Genomic DNA, 25,013 nt, shown 5'->3' with positions numbered 1-25,013 from the left:
GAGTACTGTGCCTTGTGGAACAGAGCTTTTCACCGTAGCAGCCTCGGACTTTACTCTGTTGACGACTACTCTCTGTGTTCTGTTAGTGAGGAAATTATAGATCCATCGACCGACTTTTCCTGTTATTCCTTTAGCACGCATTTTGTGCGCTATTACGCCATGGTCACACTTGTCGAAGGCTTTTGCAAAGTCTGTATATATTACATCTGCATTCTTTTTGTCTTCTAGTGCATTTAGGACCTTGTCGTAGTGATCCAATAGTTGAGGCTCTGCACAACAAGGGGCTTTTAATATAGTATGTCACTGATGTCAGCTAGGTCCGTATACCTTGTACATGTACTTGTAGAAATGAAGATTATTATTATTATTAAAGTTTCAAATATGGCGCCTTGCATGCAGACTACAGCAATAATAAACACAGTGTATTGTTGCGCCAACTATGGCTACCCAGCTGTTGGTGCTCAGACCATGTTTCTCTCCTCTCTTTTGCTCTTCCACACGTCTCACTGATTCCAGCACTCTCCTCCACCCCTCCAACACTCGTCTCGCTTCCTTTTCATCACCTGGACTGTACAATAATCATAAAAGAAATTCGGCGAGTGCAGTTGCGGCTGGCCGTAGTGTACATAGTAAGGTAAGGTGTTAGTGACTAGCATTATTTAAGCCTAGTTGATGTCACTCTGGAGTTAAGCTTAGGGTTGATATGGAGATCCGTCCTTTTTAATACATAACGAAGGAGCACTGCAGCAGACCTACTGGCTCATGGTAGGCAACTCTGGCTCACACCCACATATACCCACTCACGTTGACCCCGGAAACCCACTCCAGGTAAACTCCAGGTAGACTCCAGTAGACTCCAGGTAAACGTTCCCATCCAGCCTAGATTTAAAGTTCCCAATTTAAGTTAACTGGGAGTTAGTTCTACTCTTCCACAAGTTTCGCCAAACCAGTACTTCCCAGGACCCCAATGGAAATAAGTCACTCTGTCTGACTCTTTTGGGTTATCCTAGGTTCTCTACACACATGCTGCTATGTATGATAATTCTATGTAACTGTATTTGTGTATACCTGAATAAACTTACTTACTTACTTACTTACTTACTTAATCCTTTCTTAATCTAAATTTCTCCATTTTTATTCCATTGCAGCAAGTCCTGTCACTGTTAAATGTTTTCCAAACTCTATTTATATATTTTGTTTATTCCTTTTTACCATTTGTACCCTTCATCATATCTTCCTTAATTGTTCGTCTTTCCAAACAGTGCCAGTTCAGTGCCTTAGTCAATTTTCTTGGAAAGATTTATTATAGAAGGAATTAGCTTCGCCATCCTTCTCTGTATATTTTCAAATGCATTTATATCTGTCTTAAATAAGTGAGTTTATTTAGTCACAGGTACAGTTATAGTGTAAATTATCTAGGATAACTCGAAAAAAAGTCAAAGTATATTAATATTGATAGAATTACTGACAATATGTTAAGTAAAAAGGCAGATGCAACTAATGTGGAAAAGTTGATCCCATGTATCAGAAACCTTCCCTATGAGGATAGACTGAAGGCCCTGAAACTGCACTCTCTAGAAAGACGTAGAATTAGGGGGGATATGATTGAGGTGTATAAATGGAAGACAGGAATAAATAAAGGGGATGTAAATAGTGTGCTGAAAATATCTAGCCTAGACAGGACTCGCAGCAATGGTTTTAAGTTGGAAAAATTCAGATTCAGGAAGGATATAGGAAAGTACTGGTTTGGTAATAGAGTTGTGGATGAGTGGAACAAACTCCCAAGTACCGTTATAGAGGCCAGAACGTTGTGTAGCTTTAAAAATAGGTTGGATAAATACATGAGTAGATGTGGGTGGGTGTGAGTTAGACCTGATAGCTTGTGCTACCAGGTCGGTTGCCGTGTTCCTCCCTTAAGTCAATGTGACCTGACCTGACTAGGTTGGGTGCATTGGCTTAAGCCGGTAGGAGACTTGGACCTGCCTCGCATGGGCCAGTAGGCCTTCTGCAGTGTTCCTTCGTTCTTATGTTCTTATGTTCTTATGAACACTTAAGCAGTATAATGTGATCCTTTACTGACAACGTTTCACCCACACAGTGGGCTTTATCAAGTCACAAACAGATCTACCTGGGTGAAACATACATGAGTATTTATAGGATGAGAATGCTGGGTCAGGTGGAGAAAGCTGCATGTAGCTTTTAAAAGAGATTGGATAAGTGTATGAGTATACCTTCTGCAGTGCTTCTGGATTCTTATGCTCTTGTGTGGGATAGCAATGATAGAAGCCGTTGTTCTGGTTAAAGTTGTTGGATGTACAGATAAGGGATGATTCCAGGATTCTTTGGTATTGAGTGTTGTCTTCTCTGGCAATAAGTCTTGGGTTTCTGTAGTTGATTAAATGGTTGTGTGAATTTTGGTGTTGAACACCGGCATTCCTTGGATCATCAATTCAGCCTGCATACTGGTGTTCTGAAATACATGTTTGGAGGTCTCTGGATGATTCGCCGAAGTATAATTTGCTACTGTCATTACAAGGGATTGTGTATGTCCCTGCAGAGGATTGAAGCTTGTCCTGTCTATTACTAGTAATGTCCTTGATGGTGGTGGATGTGGAAATAGATACTTGGAATGAGGTTTTGGAAAAGATGTTGGAAACGTGTATGGCAATAGAGTTGGTGGGGAGGACTATGTATCTTCTCAGCAGTGTCTTCTCTGGGTGTGTTAAGGATGTTTAATGCCCATCGTCTGCAGTCTCTAATTAAGTGATGAGGATAGTGAAGTTTAGAAAATACTTGTTCAATAAGAGAGTATTCCTCAAGGAAATCACTGCTGCTGATTATATGTGCATACAGGAAAAAGCCTATAATTACACCACGTTTAATTTTGGTGTCATGGTAAGAGTAGAAGTGCAGAAGATCGTGTAGGTTGGTAGGTTTTCGAAAGACTTTAAAATGAAGTTCATGGTCAGCTTTGCAGAGAACATCGAGGAAAGGAAGAGTGTTGTTGACTTCTTTTAGTGTGAACAGGATAAAGGGCTTGACCTGGTTGAGCTTGTGTTGGAGAGCCTGAACGTTGAAGTGTATGGGAGTTATGATGAGAATGTCGTCAACATAACGGAGCCAGGTGATAGAAGAGGAAATAATAGTGGAGAAACGTTTAGCTTTCAGATGTTCCGTGTATAGGTTCGCCAGGACAGAACTAAGTGGCGAACCCATGGGTAGTCCTGACTACCCAAACACGTATTTCAGAACACCAGTATGCAGGCAGAACTGATGATCCAAGGAATGCCTGTGTTCAACACTGAAATTCACACAACCATTTAATAAACTACAGAAATGCAAGACTTATCACCAGAGAAGACAACACTCAATACCAAAGAATCCTGGAATAATCACTTATCTATACATCCAACAATTTTAACCATGGTATATCTGGTAAAACAGGTGGGACATGTGCCTTTGACCATCCAAAAAAATAACGCACCCACCTGACAACAGGAGAGTGCAACTTCCCGTCCTGTAACTTATTTCACCCAGAAGTGTGTCGCTCGTCAATTCATGAAAGAAAATGCTACAACACATACTGCCAGGCACATCATCTAAAGGGGACTAGAAGACACAGACCAGCCAGACTATGGGAAACAAAAGAGGGGAGCCACAACCTCTCCAGGGACAGAGGTTTTTTAGGGCCAGGAGGGAAAAAAGACCGGCAAGAAATGACAATAATCCTACACCAACTGAAAACACTTCTGGAGCAGAGGCACGGATGTTGGTCTGTACTCCAGAACAGCAGATATTAGAGCCAGCAAATAAAACCCCCTAAATTCCACCAATACAACGACATTTATCTTTGCAAACTTACAGGGTCTAAAGCTGTCAAAAAACAACAAAATTCCTTACATCAAGGGACTGCTCACAGAGTCAAATGCAATATTTGCAGCATTCACAGAGACCCACATAAAGGATCATGACAACGAAATATGGATCCCAGGTTATAACCTATTCCGATGTGACAGACAACCCTCCAAAATTTTGGGCTCAAGGAAACCGACTGGAAATAGAGAGATAGACTTAACTAAACCAGATGAACCTCACATGCAACCTATAGACATGGCCAACAAATTTAATGTCTTCTTCTCTACTGTAGGATCAAAGCTAGCAAGTCAAATTCCTAGCTCAAATACCCATCTGAGCAAGTACCTCACTGGCAACTATCCAAATACTCTATTTCTAGCTCCAACTAATCCCACTGAAGTCTCACTCATCATTAAATCATTAAAAAATAAATCAGGTGATCTAGATAACTTGCCGCCATTCATTTATAAAAAAGCTGCACCAGAACTGTCGCCTATTATTGCAACAATGTTTAACAAATCTATAGCATCCTCAACCTTCCCATCCATACTCAGGGCAGCAAGGGTCACCCCGATCCACAAAGGTGGAGATCCAACTGATTTGAACAATTACAGACCCATATCAAACTTGCCCTTACTCTCCAAGATATTTGAAAAATAATACACAAGCGACTTTACTCCTACCTTACATCCAACAACATACTTAACCCATGCCAGTTTGGATTTAGACCAAAAAAAAGCAAGAATGATGCTATTATACAAATGCTTGACCTAGTATACACGGCTCTCGATAAAAATGAATGTCCCCTGGGGCTCTTTATTGACCTAAGAAAAGCATTTGACACAGTTGACCACAATCTCTTGCACCTCAAACTGAATCATTACAGCATAAGAGGACATTCTCCTGACTACCTAAAATCCTATCTTTACGACAGACACCAGTATGTACATGCAAATGGAGTCAACTCTGCTATCCAACCTGTAGCTGTAGGAGTACCCCAAGGTAGTGTCCTAGGCCCACTCTTTCTCATCTACATCAATTATCTCCCCAATGCATCCCATCTCCTTACACCAGTTCTATTTGCAGATGACACTACATATGTCTACTCCCATTCAGACCCAGCTGTGCTTGAAAACACTGTAAACAATGAACTGCTAAAGATATATGCTTGGATGATGACCAACAAACTCACTCTCAACATAGACAAAACATACTTCATGCTGTTTGGCAACAGAGCCTCAAATATTCAGCTCAACATACTGTTAAATGGTTCCCCTATATCAAGACACATGGAGGGCAAATTTCTAGGTCTTCTCCTTGACTGTAATCTTAAGTTTCAGTCCCATACCCATCACATAGCCAAGAAAATTTCCAAATCGGTAGGAATCCTTTCCAAGATACGCTACTATGTACCACAAACGACTCTCCTTACCCTGTACCATGCTCTAATATATCCTTACCTCACCAATGGTATCTGTCCCTGGGGCTTAACCACTGCCAACCACCTTAGACCCTTAATAATCCAACAAAAAGCTGCTGTGCGAGTGATAACCAGCTCCTGTGCTAAACAGCACACCCCACCACTTTTCAAAAGACTCAACTTGCTAAATATACAAGACATACACTCTTATTGTGCCTACAACATATACAGAACTTTAAACTCCACTGTAAACCCTCCCCTAAAACTACTCCTCGACAGTTACGACAAAATGCACAGTCACAATACAGTGCATAAAGCACTTTTCAACATCCCTCGAGTAAGACTCTCACTATGCAACAACGCTATGCACATAAAAGGCCCAAAGATCTGGAACTCGCTACTGGAACAGGTCAAGGATCCCCAGACAGCTTATAAATTTAGGACTCTGCTAAAAAAAATCATCTTGTCTCACAATATTAACCAAATCAACCAAACATCTACTGACTAGTTTTATCATGTGACCACCTGGCTTTTAAATCTGCCATTCCATAAAATATTACCATCTGCACCATTCCTTGTAAATTAGATTTTGCACTAAGTATACATAAGATTTATTAAGTCCAAATAAGATTGTAAAACAGCTAACCACAATTCCATGTTTAGTTCTAAGTATAATTACTATGTACTATTCTCTTATCTAGTTTTAATTAGTTATTATGTACAGGATTAGTTTGCCCGAAATGCCTCGGCATGATAGTGGTTATCTTTGTACTTAGTAAATCAAAAATGTAATTACACATTGTAATCTTTACAAAGAAATAAACGTCGTCGTCGTCGTCGTCGTCGTTGTTGTTGTTGACGACGACTGGGGGGGGGGGGGTTGGCCTGTATGTTACAGAGTTGCTCATTTGCACAGAACTACTAAACACCTGAAATGATGCAGTTGAAGTTTTGGTGGTAAAGATTGGAAACCAAAACCTTGTCTTTGTGGTAGTATACAAGCCTCCAGATGCAACTTCCCAGCAATTCCAGGAGCAGCTTGAGAAAATTGACCACTGTCTGGAAAATTTCCCAACTCCTGCCCCAAACATCTTACTACTAGGAGATTTCAACTTAAGACACCTAAAATAGAGGAGTATAGCAAACAGTGTTTTAGCAGAGATCACCCCTGGAGGCAGCTCAGATGAAAAGTCACACACACTGGCCATGTAGTCAGAAACTGTAAGGCTGGAGGTGCTGCCCTGGTAGACAGTAATGGTGAGGCTGGAGGTGCTGTCCTAGGAGACAGTAATGGTGAGGATGGAGGTGCTGTCCAGGTAGTCAGTAAATGTACGCATGAGGGAATGCATATAAATGACCTCAAGGGAGACAGGAGCTGTAGTGGGGAAACAAGTGTAGTCAAGGACAAGATAAAACCAATATTACAAACTAGTAATACCACAGGAGATAGCAAACAAGGGGACTCCACTAGCAATAGTGAGGATATATTACCAGAAACAACTGGTGAGAGCTCCATTGTTAGTACTAGTGAGGATAGGAATGAGACAGGTAAACATGCACCAACAGGGAATACAGTCACAGAAACCCAAGGCAAACGGAAACCAAGCCTGTGCACATACTATGCACTTGGTATCTGCAGGCATGGGAAATCTGGAAAAACAGATGGGACATACAACTTTGACCACCCTAGAAAATGCCATGCCCATATGACAACAGGAAAATGCAAACTCCCTTCCTGTAAGCTTTTTCACCCTGAAATGTGTCCCTCTTCAGTACAGGAAAGACTGTGCTGTAACTTAAATTGCCAGGCACACCATCTAAAGGGGACAAAAAGATACAAAACATCCAGGCCATGGGAAAACCTGGGTAGCCACAGCCACTCAAGAGGGAGAGGTTTTTTAGTGCCAGGAAGGAGAAAAAGACTGGCAGGAAATGGCAGAAATCGTACGCCAAATCCAGTCATTTCATGAGTGGAACCACAGTGGATGGCCTCCACTCCAAACCAACAGAGACAGATACTAGTGCTGGAGAAAAAACTTCCCCCCCCCAGTACCACCAATACCACGAGTACGATGACATTCTTCTTCTTTGCAAATACACAGGGTCTAAAGCAATCAACGAACAACAAAATACCTTTCATCCGTGAACTGCTTACAGAGGCAAATGCAATGCTCGCGGTTTTCACAGAGACCCACATAAAGGATCACTTGGACAACGAAATATGGATCCCAGGTTACAACCTATACAGATGCGACAGAGTGAACAGGCAAAAGGGGGGGGGGTGGTTTGGCCTGTATATCGCAGAGTCACTTGTTTGCACAGAACTGCTTAATGCCTCAAATGATGTAGTGGAAGTTTTAGCAGTAAAGATCGAGAACCAAAACCTAGTCATTGTGGTAGTCTACAAGCCTCTGGATGCAATGTCCCAGCAATTCCAGGAACAGCTGTTAAAAATTGACCACTGTCTGGAAAATCTGCCAGCTCCTGCCCCCAACATCTTGCTCCTGGGGGATTTCAACTTGAGGCACCTAAAATGGAGGAATATAGCAAATAATGTTGTTGCAGTGATAACACCAGGAGGCAGCTCTGATGAGAACTCACACACACACACGAGCTTTTAAATCTCTGTGAAAAAATTCAACTTAAACCAGCAAATAATAGAGCCTACTGGACTGGAGAATACACTAGACCTCATCATCGCTAACAATGATGATCTGATACGAAATGTCACCATATTAAAAACAATATACTCAGATCACAACATAATCGAGGTTCAGACATGTATGCGCGGAGCCCCAGACCGACAAAATGAGATCAGTCACGAGGGAGCCTTCACCAAATTCAGCTTCAATAACAAGGACATAAAGTGGGACCAATTAAACCAAGTCCTAAACGATATAAGCTGGGAAGATAAACTAAGCAACACAGACCCCAACTTATGCCTAGAACAGATTAACTCGGTGGCACTCGATGTATGCTCAAGGCTTATTCCTTTAAGAAAAAGGAGGAGTAGATGTAAAATAGAAAGAGACAGGCGCTCCCTTTACAGGCGACGGAAAAGAATAACAGAGCAGCTAAAAGAGGCCAATATATCTGAAATGCGTAGGGAGTCACTGGTCAGAGAAATAGCAAACATCGAACTTAAGCTAAAGGAATCTTATAGGAGTCAGGAATCGCGGGAAGAACTAAAAGCCATAAATGAAATCGAAAGAAACCCAAAGTATTTCTTTTCTTATGCCAAATCAAAGTCGAGAACAACATCCAGTATTGGGCCCCTACTTAAACAAGATGGGTCCTACACAGATGACAGCAAGGAAATGAGTGAGCTACTCAAGTCCCAATATGACTCAGTTTTTAGCAAGCCGCTAACCAGACTGAGAGTCGAAGATCAAAATGAATTTTTTATGAGAGAGCCACAGAATTTGGTTAACACAAGCCTATCTGATATTATCCTGACGGCAAAAGACTGTGAGCAGACGATAAATGACATGCTCATGCACTCTGCCCCAGGGCCAGACTCATGGAACTCCGTGTTCATCAAGAACTGCAAGAAGCCCCTATCATGAGCTTTTACCATCCTATGGAGAGGGAGCATGGACACGGGGGTCGTCCCACAGTTACTAAAAACAACAGACATAGCCCCACTCCACAAAGGGGGCAGTAAAGCAATAGCAAAGAACTACAGACCGATAGCACTAACATCCCATATCATAAAAATCTTTGAAAGGGTCCTAAGAAGCAAGATCGCCACCCATCTAGATACCCATCAATTACACAACCCAGGGCAACATGGGTTTAGAGCAGGTTGCTCCTGTCTGTCTCAACTATTGGATCACTACGACAAGGTCCTAGATGCACTAGAAGACAAAAAGAATGCAGATGTAATATACAGACTTTGTAAAAGCCTTCGACAAGTGTGACTATGACATAATAGCGCACAAAATGTGTGCTAAAGGAATAACAGGAAAAGTTGGTAGGTGGATCTATAAATTCCTCACAAACAGAATACAAAGAGTAGTAGTCAACAGAGTAAAGTCTGAGGCGGCTACGGTGAAAAGCTCTGTTCCACAAGGCAGAGTACTCGCTCCCATCTTGTTTCTCATCCTCATATCTGACATAGACAATAGATGTCAGCCACATCGCCCCTTGTGTCTTCTCAAATGATTTGCAGATGACACCCTAGAATCTGCATGACAGTGTCTTCCATTGCAGACACTGCAAGGCTCCAGGCGGACATCAACCAAATCTTTCAGTGGGCTGCAGAAAAGAATATGAAGTGCAACGATGAGAAATTTCAATTACTCCGATATGGTAAACATTAGGAAATTAAAACTTCATCAGAGTACAAAACAAATTCCATCCACAAAATAGAGCGAAAAACCAATGTCAAAGACCTGGGAGTGATCATGTCGGAGGATCTCACCTTCAAGGACCATAACATTGTATCAATCGCATCTGCTAGAAAAATGACAGGATGGATAATGAGAACCTTCAAATTTGGGTTGCCAAGCCCATGATGACATTCTTCAGGTCGCTTGTTCTATCTAGGCTGGAATATTGCTGCACACTAACAACACCTTTCAAGGCAGGTGAAATTGCTGACCGAGAAAATGTACAGAGAACCTTCACGGCGTGCATAACAGAGATAAAACACCTCAATTACTGGGAGCGCTTGAAGTTCCTGAACCTGTATTCCCTGGAACGCAGGCGGGAGAGATACATGATTATATACACCTGGAAAATCCTAGAGGGACTAGTACCGAACTTGCACATGAAAATCACTCACAATGAAAGCAAAAGACTCGGCAGACGATGCAACATCCCCCCAATGAAAAGCAGGGGTGTCACTACCACGTTAAGAGACAATACAATAAGCATCAGGGGCCCGAGACTGTTCAACTGCCTCCCAGCATACATAAGGGGGATTACCAATAGACCTCTGGCAGTCTTCAAGCTGGCACTGGACAAGCACCTAAAGTCGGTACCTGACCAGCCGGGCTGTGGCTTGTACGTTGGTTTGCGTGCAGCCAGCAGTAACAGCCTGGTTGATCAGGCTCTGATCCACCAGGAGGCTTGGTCACAGACCAGGCCGTGGGGGCGTTGACCTCCGGAACTCTCTCCAGGTAAACTCTACTGACCGAATTTGTTCCCATAAGGAATATTGTGAAGTAGATTAGTCCATTTCAGACCCCCAAACATACACGTACAAACGCACTTACATAAATACACTTACATAATTGGTCGCATTTGGAGGTGATTGTTAAGCGGGGTCCACTGTATTTCTATTGGAGGTTGAATTAGAGAAGGCCTGTTTCGGTGTTCATTCTCTGTAATGTGCTTGTGTAGCATTAGCAGGAGAGACCATGTGATGGCAGGTTTTACTGTTTTTGGGAGGATTCTCGCTAAGACCTCAGAGATGGTGAAGCTGCCTTTGTTTTGTTTAATTGTTAGAAACGGTGATTTATGCTGATTCAAGGCACTTGCATCTGTGGAAATTAGGTTCTTTGATCACAAATTGGGCATCCCTGAATTTCATGAGATGATTGGCAAAATTTCAGTGTTGTACGCTGGTATTGTTCAAGTTATCATTCCTACACACATTCATGTGTTCATTGAGGTGTGTTTCAAGGTTCCTTGCTGTTGCTGTTTCATCTACATAAATCCTATCACAGCCTCCACAGTGTATAGTGTAACCCCCTGCATTAACTGGTTCATGGTGCTTGGATTTTGTTCTGGTTAGATCGTTTATTGAAGTGCTGGATGCCATGGCAACTCTAGTGTTAGCTTGTGCTAGTACTTTTCAATTCAGTTCAGTTCAATTCAATTCAAAGTTTATTCTCTATAAGGATTACAATGCTGAGTTTACAGAATTTGGTTATTGTGTGGTTTACATGTAGTAAAATACTAATTACAGAGGGTGCCACTAGAACACCTAGCATGGCTAGGCATTTCGGGCAGACTTAGAATAATTCTTAATTTTAAAATATTACAAATTACGAGGTAAGTTGGTATTATGGCTGAGTGACTAAATACTAGTTTGTGAGTTTAGCAATGTGAATGCTTTTGTTTTGGCACAATACATAGTTTCAGTATTGGAGTATCACAGGCCAACTTATGACTAGTTAGGATTCATTATTTTAAGATTGAGATTGATATTTCTGTTTATGGTCAAATGGGTGAGTGAGTGTAAGTGTGAACCACCAGGTGGTATTCGTGTAATTAGTTGACGGGGTGTATCAGGGAGATAAGATGTTTTCTAATGGTAGTTTGAAGGTGATGAATGTGTCTGCAGTTCTATAGTTTTCAGGTAGGGTGTTCCAGATTTTAGGGCCTTTGACATACATTGAATTTTTGTAAAGGTTTAGTCAGACACGGGGAATGTCATAGAGATGTTTGTGTCTGGTGTTATGCCTGTGGGTTCTGTCACAATTATCAAGAAAGTATTTTAGGTCAAGGTTAATATTGGAATTTAAGGTCCTGTAGATGTAGATTGCACAGTAGTAAATGTGGATGTACTGAACAGGGAGTAAGTTTAGATCTATGAAGAGTGGGGGGGGGATTGTTGCCAGGGATGGGATTTAGTGATTATTCTTACTGCGGCTTTTTGTTGGGTTATTATTGGCTTTAGGTGTGTTGCTGCAGTTGATCCCCAAGCACAAATAGCATAGGTGAGGTATGGATAAATAAGCGAGTGGTATAGTGTGAGAAGGGCATTTTGCGGCACGTAGTATCGTATCTTGGAGAGGATCCCTGCCGTTTTGGATACTTTTTTGGTTATGTGTTGGATATGGGTGCTGAAATTCAGGTTGTTGTTGAGGTATAGGCCTAGGAATTTGCCCTCATTATGTCTGGCAATTAGAGTGTTGTCGATCTTAATGTTAATTTGAGCAACTCCTGCTCTGCTACCAAACATAATATAGTAGGTTTTGTCAGTGTTAAGCGTAAGTTTATTGGCTGTCATCCAAGTCGATATTTTGATCAGCTCCTCGTTAACAATGGTGTTGAGGGTGGCAAGATTAGGGTGAAAGATGACATAAGTCGTGTCGTCAGCAAAGAGAATGGGGTTCAGGTGTTGGGATACATTTGGAAGATCATTGATGTATATGAGGAAGAGCAGGGGACCAAGGACACTTCCCTGCGGAACTCCAGTATCAAGCGGCCGTGTTGTTGATGCTGTGTCTTTAATGGCAACATACTGATACCTATTAGTAAGGTAAGATTTGAAATGTGCAAGCGCATGGCCTCTTATACCATAATGGTCAAGTTTGTGGAGTAGGATGCCGTGGTCTACTGTTTCAAAAGCTTTTCTTAGGTCAATAAAAATTCCTAGTGGATATTCCTTATTTTCCAATGCTGTGTAAAGCAGATCTAGCATTTTTATGATTGCATCATTAGTGCTTTTATTTTTCCTTGAATCCAAATTGGCAGGGGTTGAGTATGTTTTGTGCCTTTATAAATGAATATAGTCTCCTGTGCACGAATTTAGAAATGTTTAGAAATGTTCACTGCAACCAGGCTGTTGGGAAGAATCATAACTTTGTTAGGAGTGGTGTTTGGTGCATGGAGAATTAATGATCTGATAAGCTCTTTTCTTGTAGTCTTTGGTGAAAAAGGAAGGAAAATGTAAATCAGTGAAGGTTTGGTGAATGTATGTACATTCCTTGTGCAGAAACTCAGGACTACAAATTCAGTATGATCTTAGGAGAAATCTGATGGTGATGCCTCTTTTGGTCTTAGTATCTTGACTGGAATAGAAGTGTGAGAGATCATTTTTATTTGTAGGTTTCTGGTAAACTTGAAATCTTAGGTTGTTATCTACAGTGGACCCTCGGATATCAGCCATTCCTGTTATCAGCCAACTTGGTCATCGGCCATTTTTTTGGCTCCTCGTGATCAGCCGTTATTTCGGTGATCGGCCGTTTTGGACACATCCGTCCGCTGGCTGGGGCTGCTTGCGCGTCAGTCTGGCTGTGTCTCTTGGTGTGTGAGGAAGCTTCTGCTCATACATCCAAACATTTTGCTTGTTTTCCATTGTTTTTTGTGTTTTTTGTGCAGTAACCATGGCTCCAAAGAAACACCATGGAATTTAAGCGTGAAGTGGTTGATAAATACGAGAGGGGTATGCGGGTGCTGGAACTTGCCAGGATGTACTGGAAAAACAAATCTACCATTACATCCATCCTGGCAAAGAAAGAACAAATCAAGGATGCTAATGTTGCGAAAGGAGTACGTAACTTTTATAACGAAACGAAGGTCATCAATAATGGAAGAGATGGAAAAGTTGTTGTTATTGTGGATTAAGGGGCTTAACAACAATAAACCAACTCAGACCATTAATTACCCAACAAAAGGCTGCAATCAGAATGATAAATTCTCACTACAGGCAGCACACTCCACCAATATTCAAAACTCTAAACCTACTCACCGTACAAAACATCCATACTTGTTATTGTACCTTCTACATACATAGAACACTTTACTCGGATTTAAACCCTCCCGTCAAACTTATCCTTACCAACCTCAACAGAACACATGACCACAACACAAGGCACAGATCACTCTTTGATGTTCCTCGTGTCCATCTCACACTATGTAAAAACGCAATGCACGTAAAAGGCCCAAAAATCTGGAATTCATTACATGTGAATATAAAAGAAACACTGTCTGTTTATCATTTCAAGACTCTTCTTAAAAACCACTTACTCACCCACATCTAAATAAATAATGATTAACTGTATCTCATAAATGTATAACCTGTGACCATATCAAACTAAGTTTTTTTGTAATTACATTACCTAAAGGAATACTTCATTCACTTGAATGCTCAGTAACTCATCAAATATGCTACAAATTTGTACAACTATAAAGCCTCTTATTTGAAATACTCATTTGTACGTCATGTTGTAATTTGTTTACTGTATTTTTACCACTGAATATATCATTGCTTAGTTAACCCTTAAACGGTCCAAACGTATATATACGTTTTTTCAACATCTGAAAGTATGTAAAAAATGAAGATTTTTTTTTTTGTTTTACATTTGAAAACGTGTAAAAAACTTTTATCTACCTTTTTTTTTTTGTTATATTTGAAAATATATAAAAAAAGGTAGATCTACTTTTGTAGCACTACGAATTTGAACGTCGATCTGTTTGGACCGTTTAAGGGTTAAACTTAAGTTAATTTTAAGCCAGCCCACAATGCTCTGCATACAAGGGGCTTTTGGCATGTACACTAAACCACTGTATTTCTTTTGTACAACTATGTATCATGTCCAAATAATAATAAATAAGGAAAAACAATTAGTGGGAGACAGTGTTGTGGAATCTATTATTTGTGAGAAGGCAAAGAGTTACATGAGGATTTTCTAAGAAAACTCCTGAAACAGTGTGTTACAGAAAGAATTTAGGGGCCAGTGTAAGGTGGTTTGAGAGATTTAAGAATGTAGTGGCATACAGTGTTGTAAGGCATGAGAGGCTGAAAGTTCTGACAAAAAGCGAAGGAAAATACGCACAGGGGAGTCTGGGTGGACTGTGTTTATTTAGGATTTTAGTAAGTGCCTTTGATAGAGTACTACACCAGAGACTGTTAAAAAAAGTGGCAGCTCATGGCATTTGGGGGAAAGTGTTCTCATGGATCGAAAGCCATAATTACTAATAGTAAAGCAGAGAGTATGCTAAATGGGGTTAAATCCAGGATCTGTAATAAGCATGTATCGCAGGACTAAGGCCCAGAGAATGCCCATTGTTGTTTATAATATATATCAATGACTCCAGATGAGGGTAATACTAGTGATATGAGCAAATTCGCCATGGATACAAAGATAGGTAGGAAAATTCTAACAATGTGGGATGTTAGGAACTTCAGGAGGATTTAGATAAACTCTATTCTTGATCAGAAAAGTGGCAGATGAAGTTCAAATGTAGATAAAATGGGCATTCTAGTTCGGAGGTCCGAATCTCTAGCACTTATAAGCAAATAATGTAGAACTTAGCCACAGATTGCGTAAAAGGACTTGGGGTTATGGTGAGGCAATCAAACCAAGACAGCAAAGTCCTGCGCATTTAATAAAGCAAATATTAGATTATTGGGCTTATATCAAGAAGTGTAAGCAACAGATGTCCGGAGGTCATACTGCAGCTTTATTTATTTATTTTCATTTATTTATTTATTTATTTATTTATTTATAATTTGTGTGCAATACATACAGAGGTACAAAATACAGATAAGAGTAGCATGCCAAAGCTACTTATACTATGCATATATTATGGGCTGGCTTAAACAACTTAAGATTAATCTAAGCAATGATGAAATCAGTGAAAACATTAATGTAACAGATTACTATGAAGCAGCAAGTAGAGTAATACAAAGACAGGTCATATGGTTGCATGTGCATTGTTGTAAATTCAAAGAGAGTGGAGTATTCTGTTAGGTAGTGATGAAAAATAATAAAGTTAGATTGGGTTTTAGGTTTAATATTTATGTGATATAATTGTGAGAAATATTTAAGATATACAATTTATAAGGTTCAGTTATTCAGTATTTATTTGGTTTTTGGTGAGTGGTTGATCTCTTGAGAAGAGACTTGAATTTATAAACAGGTAGTGTTTCTTTATATTTACAGGTAACAATCAGATTTTAGGCCTTTATGTGCATTGAGTTTTGGTATAGCGTGAGATGGACACGAGGAATATCAAAGAGTGATCTAGCCTTGTGTTATGGCTGTGTTCTGTTGAGGCTATGAGATGTTTGAGGAGGTTAATATCAGAGTTGCAGTTCGTGTAATAGGTGCAGTAATGGGTAAGATGTTTTGTATGGTGAGTAGGTTGGAGGTATTGAATATTGGTGAGTGTGTCACCTGTAAAGAGGACTTGTTATCACTTAACATTAGTACAGCAATACACAATCCATATGACCTAAGCCTTTGTAATACTCATTTGTGCTTAATTACTATCTGTTTACAATAATGTTTTATCACTGATTGCATCATTGCTTAGTTAATCTAAGTTAATTTTGTCAGCCAGACGCTATGCATATGGCTTTGCATGCTGCTTACTTGTATGTGACATGCTCAAATTACTAAATAATAAATAAATTGCAAGGCCTCACCTAGATTATGCAGCTCAGTTCTGGCTCATATTACAGAATTGACATAAATTCATGAAAACATTCAGCTGAGAATGACTAAATTACAGGCATTAGAAATCTCTTATGAAGAGCACTTAGGACTTAAAATTACATTCACTTGTTAGATCGAAGAATGAGTGGAGACAGGATCAAGGGCAGCAGAAGATGGGAAGCACAAAGGGGGATATTATCAAGGTCTTGAGGATCTCTCTCCAAGAGAGAACCTACAGTAAAAGGATTTAAATTAGATGTTTAGATTTAGAAAGGAGATAGGAAAGTATTGGTTTGGAAATAGGTAGCTGATGAGTGGAAAACAGTCTACCTAGTTGCTTATTGAGGCTAGGACTTGCAGTTTCAAATTTAGGCTGGATAAATATATAAGAGTGAAAGGGGTTGGATTTGGAGTGGACTTGTGTAAAATGAGTGAAAGAGTTATCAGAGCTTTATTTCTCTGCAGTAGCATTGAAAGTTGAATTGGGCAGATATTTTGCTAGTGGATGGATTGGGAAGCACGCCTAGTATGGCCAACAGGCCTGCTGCAGTGATCCTCCTTCTTATGTTCTTAAGAACAATTAAAACCCAACATGTTCAATTGTGATGAAAGAGGCATGTTTTGAAGAGGTTTCAAACAGGACCACATCACACAGGAGGAAAAGGCACTGGCAGGACATGCTTCATGAAAGACAGGCTTACTCTTTGTTATGTGCTAATACTAGTGGGGATTTTAAAGTACTTTACTGGTGTATCACCAGAAAATCCCAGTGTGTTCTAAGAAAAGCAATGTCAGCAAGAATAGATTGTGTATGATGGAAGCAATCAAAAAGGCATGGGTCAATTTTTCAGAGAGTGGGTTATCAGATGTGTATGGTCTACAAAAGCAGTGTTTGAAAAGGCTTATGACTCTGAACTCCTGTTGACCCTAAGAGAGTTCTGTAGACTACTCACTAACTCCCAATTGCATAAGCTTTATAGGTAAGGCTTGGGAGGGGAGGACACTCAGGGCTTTGAACTCTGCTTGGAGAAATTGTGGCCAGGTTGTGTCCTGAGAGGGATTTTGGGCGTATGGAGGTTGACTTGACGACCCTGTGACTCATTGTGGCACTGGGGTGTCTTCTGGGGTTGGAGGAGTGGCGCAGGATGTGGAAGAGTTGGTGGAGGACCACAGGGAAGAGCCAACTTACTGAAGAGCTGCAAGAACTTCAACTCTAACAGCAGCAGACTGCAGCTGAGGAACTTGCTTCCAGAGTAGAGGAAGAGGGAGAAGGAGATGCCTTTTCAGAGATTAAAGAGGTGTGTGCAGTGTGGACTAGGTGCAAGCTTTCTCAGAAAATACCCACCTGACTGCTGAAACAAGCCATATCTGCAACATGTTCAGTGACAAGACTCCTGTCCTACTAGGAAATCTTAGAGATCGCCTTAGCAGACCTCATGCACAGATTTGTTGTGCAACAGGGGTCCAGTACCCTAAAACTAGTCCTAGTGGTATTTAAAAGACAAAGAAGGAAGTAACCCCAGAGCTTTGCTACCTAAGTCTTTATGGAGGGGGAGTCCCTTCAAACACTAACCCTCCTCTTTCCTCCTCCCCTATCTTCCAGAAGCCAGCATTAGCCTCAATAAATTCAAGCTTATTCTTCTATAAGGGCCAAATGTGAGTTACAGGTTTTGGGCATTGTGTGGTTTACATGTTATAAAATACTAATTACAGAGGGGGCTACTAGACACCTAGCATGGCTGAGGCATTTCAGCAGACTTAGGATTAATTCCCAACATTAAATCCTTACAGATTATGGTATTAAGGCTAAGTGACTACTTATACAAAGGGCGTAATACTTATATAATTGCTAAAAATTATTTTAATATTTTTGGTCTAGAATGATTATATTTCATTAATTCTGCAAATATGATTTCACTTTTCGCCATTTTGCCTCAGCTGAACTTCTGAAACGGATTTGCCGATAAACTGGCGATCACGTGTACTTTAGAATGAGGATGTTCCAGGTATGTAATGGCCGCTGACTCTTCAGTAAAATCAGATCGCAGGTTCAACTGCATTTGAGCCTTTTACCCAAGATTACGTATATCAAAACGCTTGGCAGTTATTACGGCGACGCTATCCACGCACGTAATCGGCGTGTGCTTGAGGGGATGATATGAAGTAAGTTCAGCATCTGTGCATTCCATGTACAAGCTGGCTAAGACTTCGTGCCAATGGGGGTCCCCATTCCTATGCAGTAGGTGATTTGGATTCATCAAGAAGTATCCTCTCATCCCGCTGAGTAGGAGGAGCCTTAGTCTACATCACCCAGCGATGCATTTCTTAACAGGTGAAGATTAAACCAGCAAGTGGGCACAGTCAGTGACTATCCATGCCAGCACTCGCAGCTGCCATTAGTGGCATTCCCAAGAAAGTGGCGGCACGCGATTCTTCCCGCCAGAGCTTTCTTAGTCGCCTGCACTGGACGACATCAGAGGCTGAGAAACTAACCACTCACTGAGGCGCCACCAGCCTCCAACAGCGAGGATTTCAAGTTATGACTTCCCAGCTTTGAGGGCTAAAAAGCTGTGTTTCTCAAGCGACGGAATAAGCTCAACACTACTCAGATAATGAGCAAATAAATCATCCATTGAAGACTAGAATACTTGGGCTGAGATAACATCCTGATACTTAACGCTCTCTATGCTGAAGATCACCTCAGCGTGACGCCAGCATGCAGCCAGAGCCTCGTGGAGGGGACTGGCTATTCACTATTTTACATCAATCAGTCACATTGAAGCAGAGAAATTCAGTCTCATGTCCCACTGTTACTCACTCCAGCACATCACTAAAGATTGTCCCACTAAGGACAAGAAGCTCTGCCTACCTGCAAAGAAGGACATGATTTCAAGACTTGTACTACCACCACTCCACCCACAAAATGCCTGAACTGCAAGAATGACCACCATACCTTTGCTGCCAACTGTCCAACAAGGCTTGAAGCACTCAACTGAAATATGGTGAACGAGACCACTGTTCAAACTAATACATATGCTGTTATTACTAAGCTCTAAAAGCAGATACTCTCAAGATTCTAGCTACCCAATCTTGGCTCCTCTTCCTACTAGCGCACTCCATCCTCCACTCTAGCGGCAGCTCCACTAAAATCCTCTACTGCATCATGCACGCCATGTTCACAATGTAGCCAGCACCTGGATCATTCAACACCACCATCAACAAACTCTTCAAACTCAACACATAAGATTCACATCCCTGACTCTCCCCCTTTTGTGGGATCGAAAACCACAACAGTACCGTAAGTTTTCCCCACAGCCCCACCCCCCCCCCCCCCCTCCACCGGGGAATGGACCAATAAAGACCACCGAGCAAAGATCCCGAATGAAAACTCCCAAACATCATCTCCTCCCCCTCAACCGACCAACCACCACCACACCTGCCTCTGAGCCCAAAAGCCAGATTACTCAAATTGCCTGGTTCAAGCCCCAACCAAAAAACCCTTACAACAACAAAAGTTTGGCCAAAAACTGGCCGACTGGATGGACAACGTCCTCCTCCTCACCAATCCGGGACCAGACCCAAAACCCTATTAAAAGCAGGCCTCAAAGAAGGTTCAAGTCCCCAAGGGCCAGTTGATAAAAAACTTTTAAACGTTCATCCACTGCCAAGCAATTTTCCCCAGCACTTTGCTTTTTGCTAAAGCTTTGGTGTGGCCCAACGACCCTGATTTGCTATCCCCCTTTCCCTGCCACCTCCCACAGTACACAGCTGTTCCCAGCAATCCTCACACGCATTGCGCCTGCAGTATCCTGCAAAACTTGCCCAGAGTGGCCGCCACCTCTATTATCCCTCCTCCTCCATCACCCCAACCCCCCTTCCCATTTTTCCCCATCCTAACCCACCCTTTTTCCCCTTTTCCCATCAGGATGCTCAGGTCAGAACCTCACCTAACCTCATGCCCTAGGTTCCATAACAGGCTCTATAAAAAACCTATGGCATGGGAATGGGGGCCCCATCAGTGCTGTTTTAGCCAACGGCATGGGTTGAGGCAACACTTACAAACATCATCCCCTGCATCATTTGGTTTTTACTGAGCGCCTCATAATAACTCCCCAAATGTTTTGATGTACGGAATCTTCAGGCGGCTCAACACAGTTTAACCTGGATCCAGTTTATGCTAGAAGAAGAGTCCAAGACAATACCTTTTTTTATCGCCTCATTCAGAAAGAGAAAACAATCAAAGTTTCGACGAAACCTCAAGAAAAAATGATCTCCCTTTCTATTCCAAAAAAGATACTAAGCCCAAAAAGAACATCTTTGGGTTTTTTCCCAAGGCATTCAATTTGTAGTCCGTTTCTGAAAAATGCATCATTCACCTTTCACTGATTTACTTTTTCCTTCCTTTTCATCAAAGATGCAAGAAAAGAGCTTTAAGATATTAATTCTCCACACCAATGCCACTCCAAACAAATTTAAATTTTCCCAAAACCAGGTTGCTTGAAATTTCTGAGTATAGCACAAGCTACTGCGCCATTGCATCCAGCATTTCAATAAAGGATCTAACCAGACAAAATCCAAGCCCCAGAACCCAGTAAATGGGGGGTTTTTAACTACATATCCCATGGGGGGGTTAAAAAATGTTGCCCAGGGGGGTGGAAGGGTTGTTGAGGTGGTTGGACATGTAAAAAATGGAGCAAACAGAACTTCAAATTTACAGTCTGTAGCGGAAGGGAAGCGGGGTAGGGTCCCCTGGGAAAGGTTGGAGGAGGGAAAGGGAGGTTTGGGGAGGGGTTTGGGGTTTCCAGCAGGCGGATACATGTTTGATATTAGTGAATGGAGCGTTGGTTTTTAATTCGGTGTTGGAGGTGAGCAAAGAACATTTTGGGGGGTTAGGAAACGCAGGGGGGACTTGAGTCCGGAGGGAAAGAAGTGCCTGCACCTGAAGGGGGGGGTGAAGGTTGCATTTTAAAAAAACGGGTTTAAACACCCTTCAAAAAACATGATGGAGTGAATGATGGTGAAATTTTTTCCCACCCTGCCTTGGGGGGAATCGCCAGGGGATAATAATAAAAAATAATACTCTATGGAGACTGTAAGGATTTATGTAGGTGAAAAAAAGGGAACCCGAAACACCCTCAATGAACAATTTATGCATGTAGAAACAATAACTTGACAATGCCCGCAAAAACCCAAATTCTGCCAGTCATCTCAGAAATTTAGGACACCCCATTAGTGACAAAAAACCTAATTTCTGAAGGCAAATCCTTGAATCAGCATTAATCAGCATTTCAAACAAACAAAAAAAAGGGAATTCACCATTTGAGGTCTTGGAATCCTCCGAAAACAGTAAACCCCCCATACAAGGGTTTTGGTAAAACCTTTAAGAAAACAGAGGAGGGAAAACTGAAACAAACCTTCTTGACCCCAGCCACCAATATTTTCTAACCTATTTTATGCTACCCAAGACATAAAGCTTTTTTACCTTTTCTCATTTCAAGTTGATTGTTCTACCACATTGTATTATACTCTACTACCACCACCGCCCTGGGTCCCCTGCTTCCGCATCGGTCCCCCCACCCTGCTACTACTAACCTCTAAGCCTATACTATATACCCTCTGTGTCCATTATTTTTAAAGGCTTGATAAAGTCTGGGGGCAAAAATTTACCACAATAAATGTCACATTAGGATTTGTGTCCTTTTTTCTTAAACCCGTATTATTTCCACTTATAATATGGGGACCAGAACCAACAGGACAATAAATGATAAAATAATATGGAGACCAGAACTGGAGGGTGATGATGATAGATGATGGTGATGATAAGAAAAAGAAAGGAGGAACACTGGCAGGCCTGTTGGCAGGTTAATGACATTTAGGTGTATGCAAAAACCCCCCTTTTAATAAATAAATTTGTAATAAAATTTATTTCTTTGCTAAGGTTAAAAGTGTGTTTTCATTTCATAATTTGATTGGACAAAAAAAGCCCCTATCATTCCGAGGCTTTTGGCAGACACCTTAAAACTTACAGATATCTGAGCATTTTAAACTTAAGACTAACTTAAGATTAAGAAGGCAATAAAATGAGTAATTTTATAAACAGAGTCACTTAGGGGGATATAAGTATAAATTTGGGGTCAGGAAAAAAATTGTTGGCTTTTTTATCAAGGTTAATTGTTTAAGGAATTGCAGGTTTGATTATTATAGGTGATGAGGATTCTAACATATTAACATAAAGGGGACACAATCGATGTTTTAATGTTTGAGAGGATTACAGATATTGAGAGTAAGATTGCAGTGGTACCTCGAGTTTCGAACAGCTCCCAACTCGAACAATTATGTAAGTGTATTTTTGTAAGTGCTTTTGTAAGTGTGTTTTTTATGGGAACAAATTCGTTTGGTATCGGCACTCAAAAAGCCTTCTGGAACGAATTAAGTTTGTAACTCGAGGTACCACTGTATATCATTTTACATATGTTCGTGACACTGAAAATATGGAAGTGCAGTATTTACATGTTTTGAATTTTTGAAGAGATTTAGCTGGACACTGGGAATGTTAGAGATTTTTGTGCCTAGTATTATATCTATGGGTCCTGTTGCAACTATGTAGTATTAAGAAAGTGCTTCAGTTCGGAGTTAATATTAGAATTTATTGCTTCGTAAATGTAGGATGCACAGTATAAGAGTGATTGTTTTCTATAGTGAGTAGGTTTAGGTCTTTGAAGAGTTGGGGGCGAGTGTTGTCTAGCAGTGAATTGTGTGATCATTCGCACTGCAGCTTTTTGTTTGGTTATTATTGGCTTCAGGTGAATTGCTGTTGTGCATCCCCAGGCACAAACAGCATAGATGGGGTAGGGGTAGATCAGTGAATAGTATCATGTAAGTAGTGCTGTTTGTGGTACATAATACCGTATCTTTGAGAGGATGCCAACCATTTTGGGTGCTTTTTTTTTTGTTGTGTGTTGGTTGTGGGTTGTTGAATTTCAAGTTGCTGTTATGGTGTAGACCCAGAAATTTTCTGCCATTATGTTTAGCAGTAAGATTGTGATTGACAAGTACATATAACCTTAGGACTGGTATTATTTGTGTATCATAGTATGAAGTCAAGAATTCTATTTGCTTTATTGCAAACACTTATGCACTCTTGTCTTGGCTTTAAATTTCTGCTAACTAGAACTCCTAGCTGTTTTTTTGCATTCACTCTTTTTTCCTAGGATTAGAACCTTACAGTTGTCTGCACTGAACTGCTTCTGCTACTGTGACCACACGATCAACTTATCCAGGATATCCTGTAGCCTTATGGTGTCTTAAATACAAAAAATATTTGACAGCCTATTTTATGTTAAGTAAAAGGGCACAAGTGCAACTAATGCGACATTTTATTGCGGCAATGTTTCGCTCTCCAGGAGCTTTGTAAAGCTGGTACAAACAATGCAGGAACACAGAGGGTATATAGTAGGGCCCCACTTACACAGTGGGTTAGGTTCCAGGCTGTCGCCGGAAAGCAGACATCGCCGGAAGGCAGAACGCCATTTTTTCCATTTATAAATGCATATAAATGCCAGACAACAAGTTTACACTAAATTATATTAAGTTAGTAATAGAACTAGGCATTAAAAACACACAAAGTAAAATACATTCACAGTAAATTCATTACTCATCTTAAAGTATTTGTAATCTTAATGTAGGGAGAGAGGTGAGTAGTACTTATTTGTAGGAAGTCAGGTGCAGGTAGCCCAGGTGTAGGTAGCCCTGGCTCCCCGTCTCATACTTAACCCTTTGACTGTTTCAGGCCCCTTTCTGAAACTGTCATTCTATGTCGCTCAATTTTTGAAAAAAAAAAAATTATTTTTTCTTATGAAATGATAGAGAATCTTTTCCCGATGGTAATGACCAAAAGTTCGACATTTGGTCGAAAACTCATGGAATTATGCTCCCGCGAATTTAGCGGTCTCGGCGACATAAGCATATCGGCGATTTCGCCGACTTTGAGCCCTATTTTCAGCCAATTCCATTGTTCCAGTTGACCAAACTCATAGCTATTTCTTTAGAACTCCATTTTATCTATCAGCTGAGTACAAGAAACCTCCCATTTACTAATTTGGACTACCAAATATGGTGGTCAGAAATTGGCAATTTGGCCAATTTCACACAAACTAAAAAAGATGCCAATTTCAAAATAGGGTCCAGAATAAACAAGGTAGACATTCGTGGCACTAAAATAACATATGCTCTGTTCATTAGTCACATCTCTAGGCTCCTCTTATATTATTATTGCTTTCTATTTTGATTTTTTATTCATACAAAAAAATACAAAATTTACTGTTATGCAGACTATTGCATTATTGTAAAAATGGTATAAATAATATCAGTGCACTAGTGAAAGAATATTAGACTCCCCAGTTGACGTGTATTGGATGTGTGGTGTGATTTATTTACTCCTGAACATTGGTAAAAATCGAACATTTCCACTACTTTGAGCTCAGTTTCAAGGTCGTTTTCATCGTCAAAGTAATGAAAATCATCTCTATTTCTGTAATATGTTTTCCATTTTATCACCTAATACCATGAAAACGCGAATACAACGATAAATACTATACGAAAATACACCTCAAATTCAGCGT

The 25,013-nt window shown here is 40.7% G+C and overlaps 1 protein-coding gene across 1 annotated transcript in view; it reads left to right on the top strand.

Moving 5' to 3' along the window:
- The first annotated feature begins 422 nt into the window (after positions 1–422).
- Positions 423–25,013, top strand: part of ABCB7 (ATP binding cassette subfamily B member 7) — a 178,017-nt gene continuing 153,426 nt past the window's right edge. The window contains exon 1 of the mRNA XM_070097822.1: positions 423–634. Coding sequence (XP_069953923.1) covers positions 440–634 — 195 coding nt within the window. The 5' untranslated portion in view covers positions 423–439. The remainder of the gene's footprint in view (positions 635–25,013) is intronic.

Source organism: Cherax quadricarinatus, chromosome 59, assembly GCF_038502225.1.
Source record: "Cherax quadricarinatus isolate ZL_2023a chromosome 59, ASM3850222v1, whole genome shotgun sequence".
Lineage (NCBI taxonomy): Eukaryota > Metazoa > Arthropoda > Malacostraca > Decapoda > Parastacidae > Cherax > Cherax quadricarinatus.
This window is presented reverse-complemented; position numbering and strand designations above follow the sequence as displayed.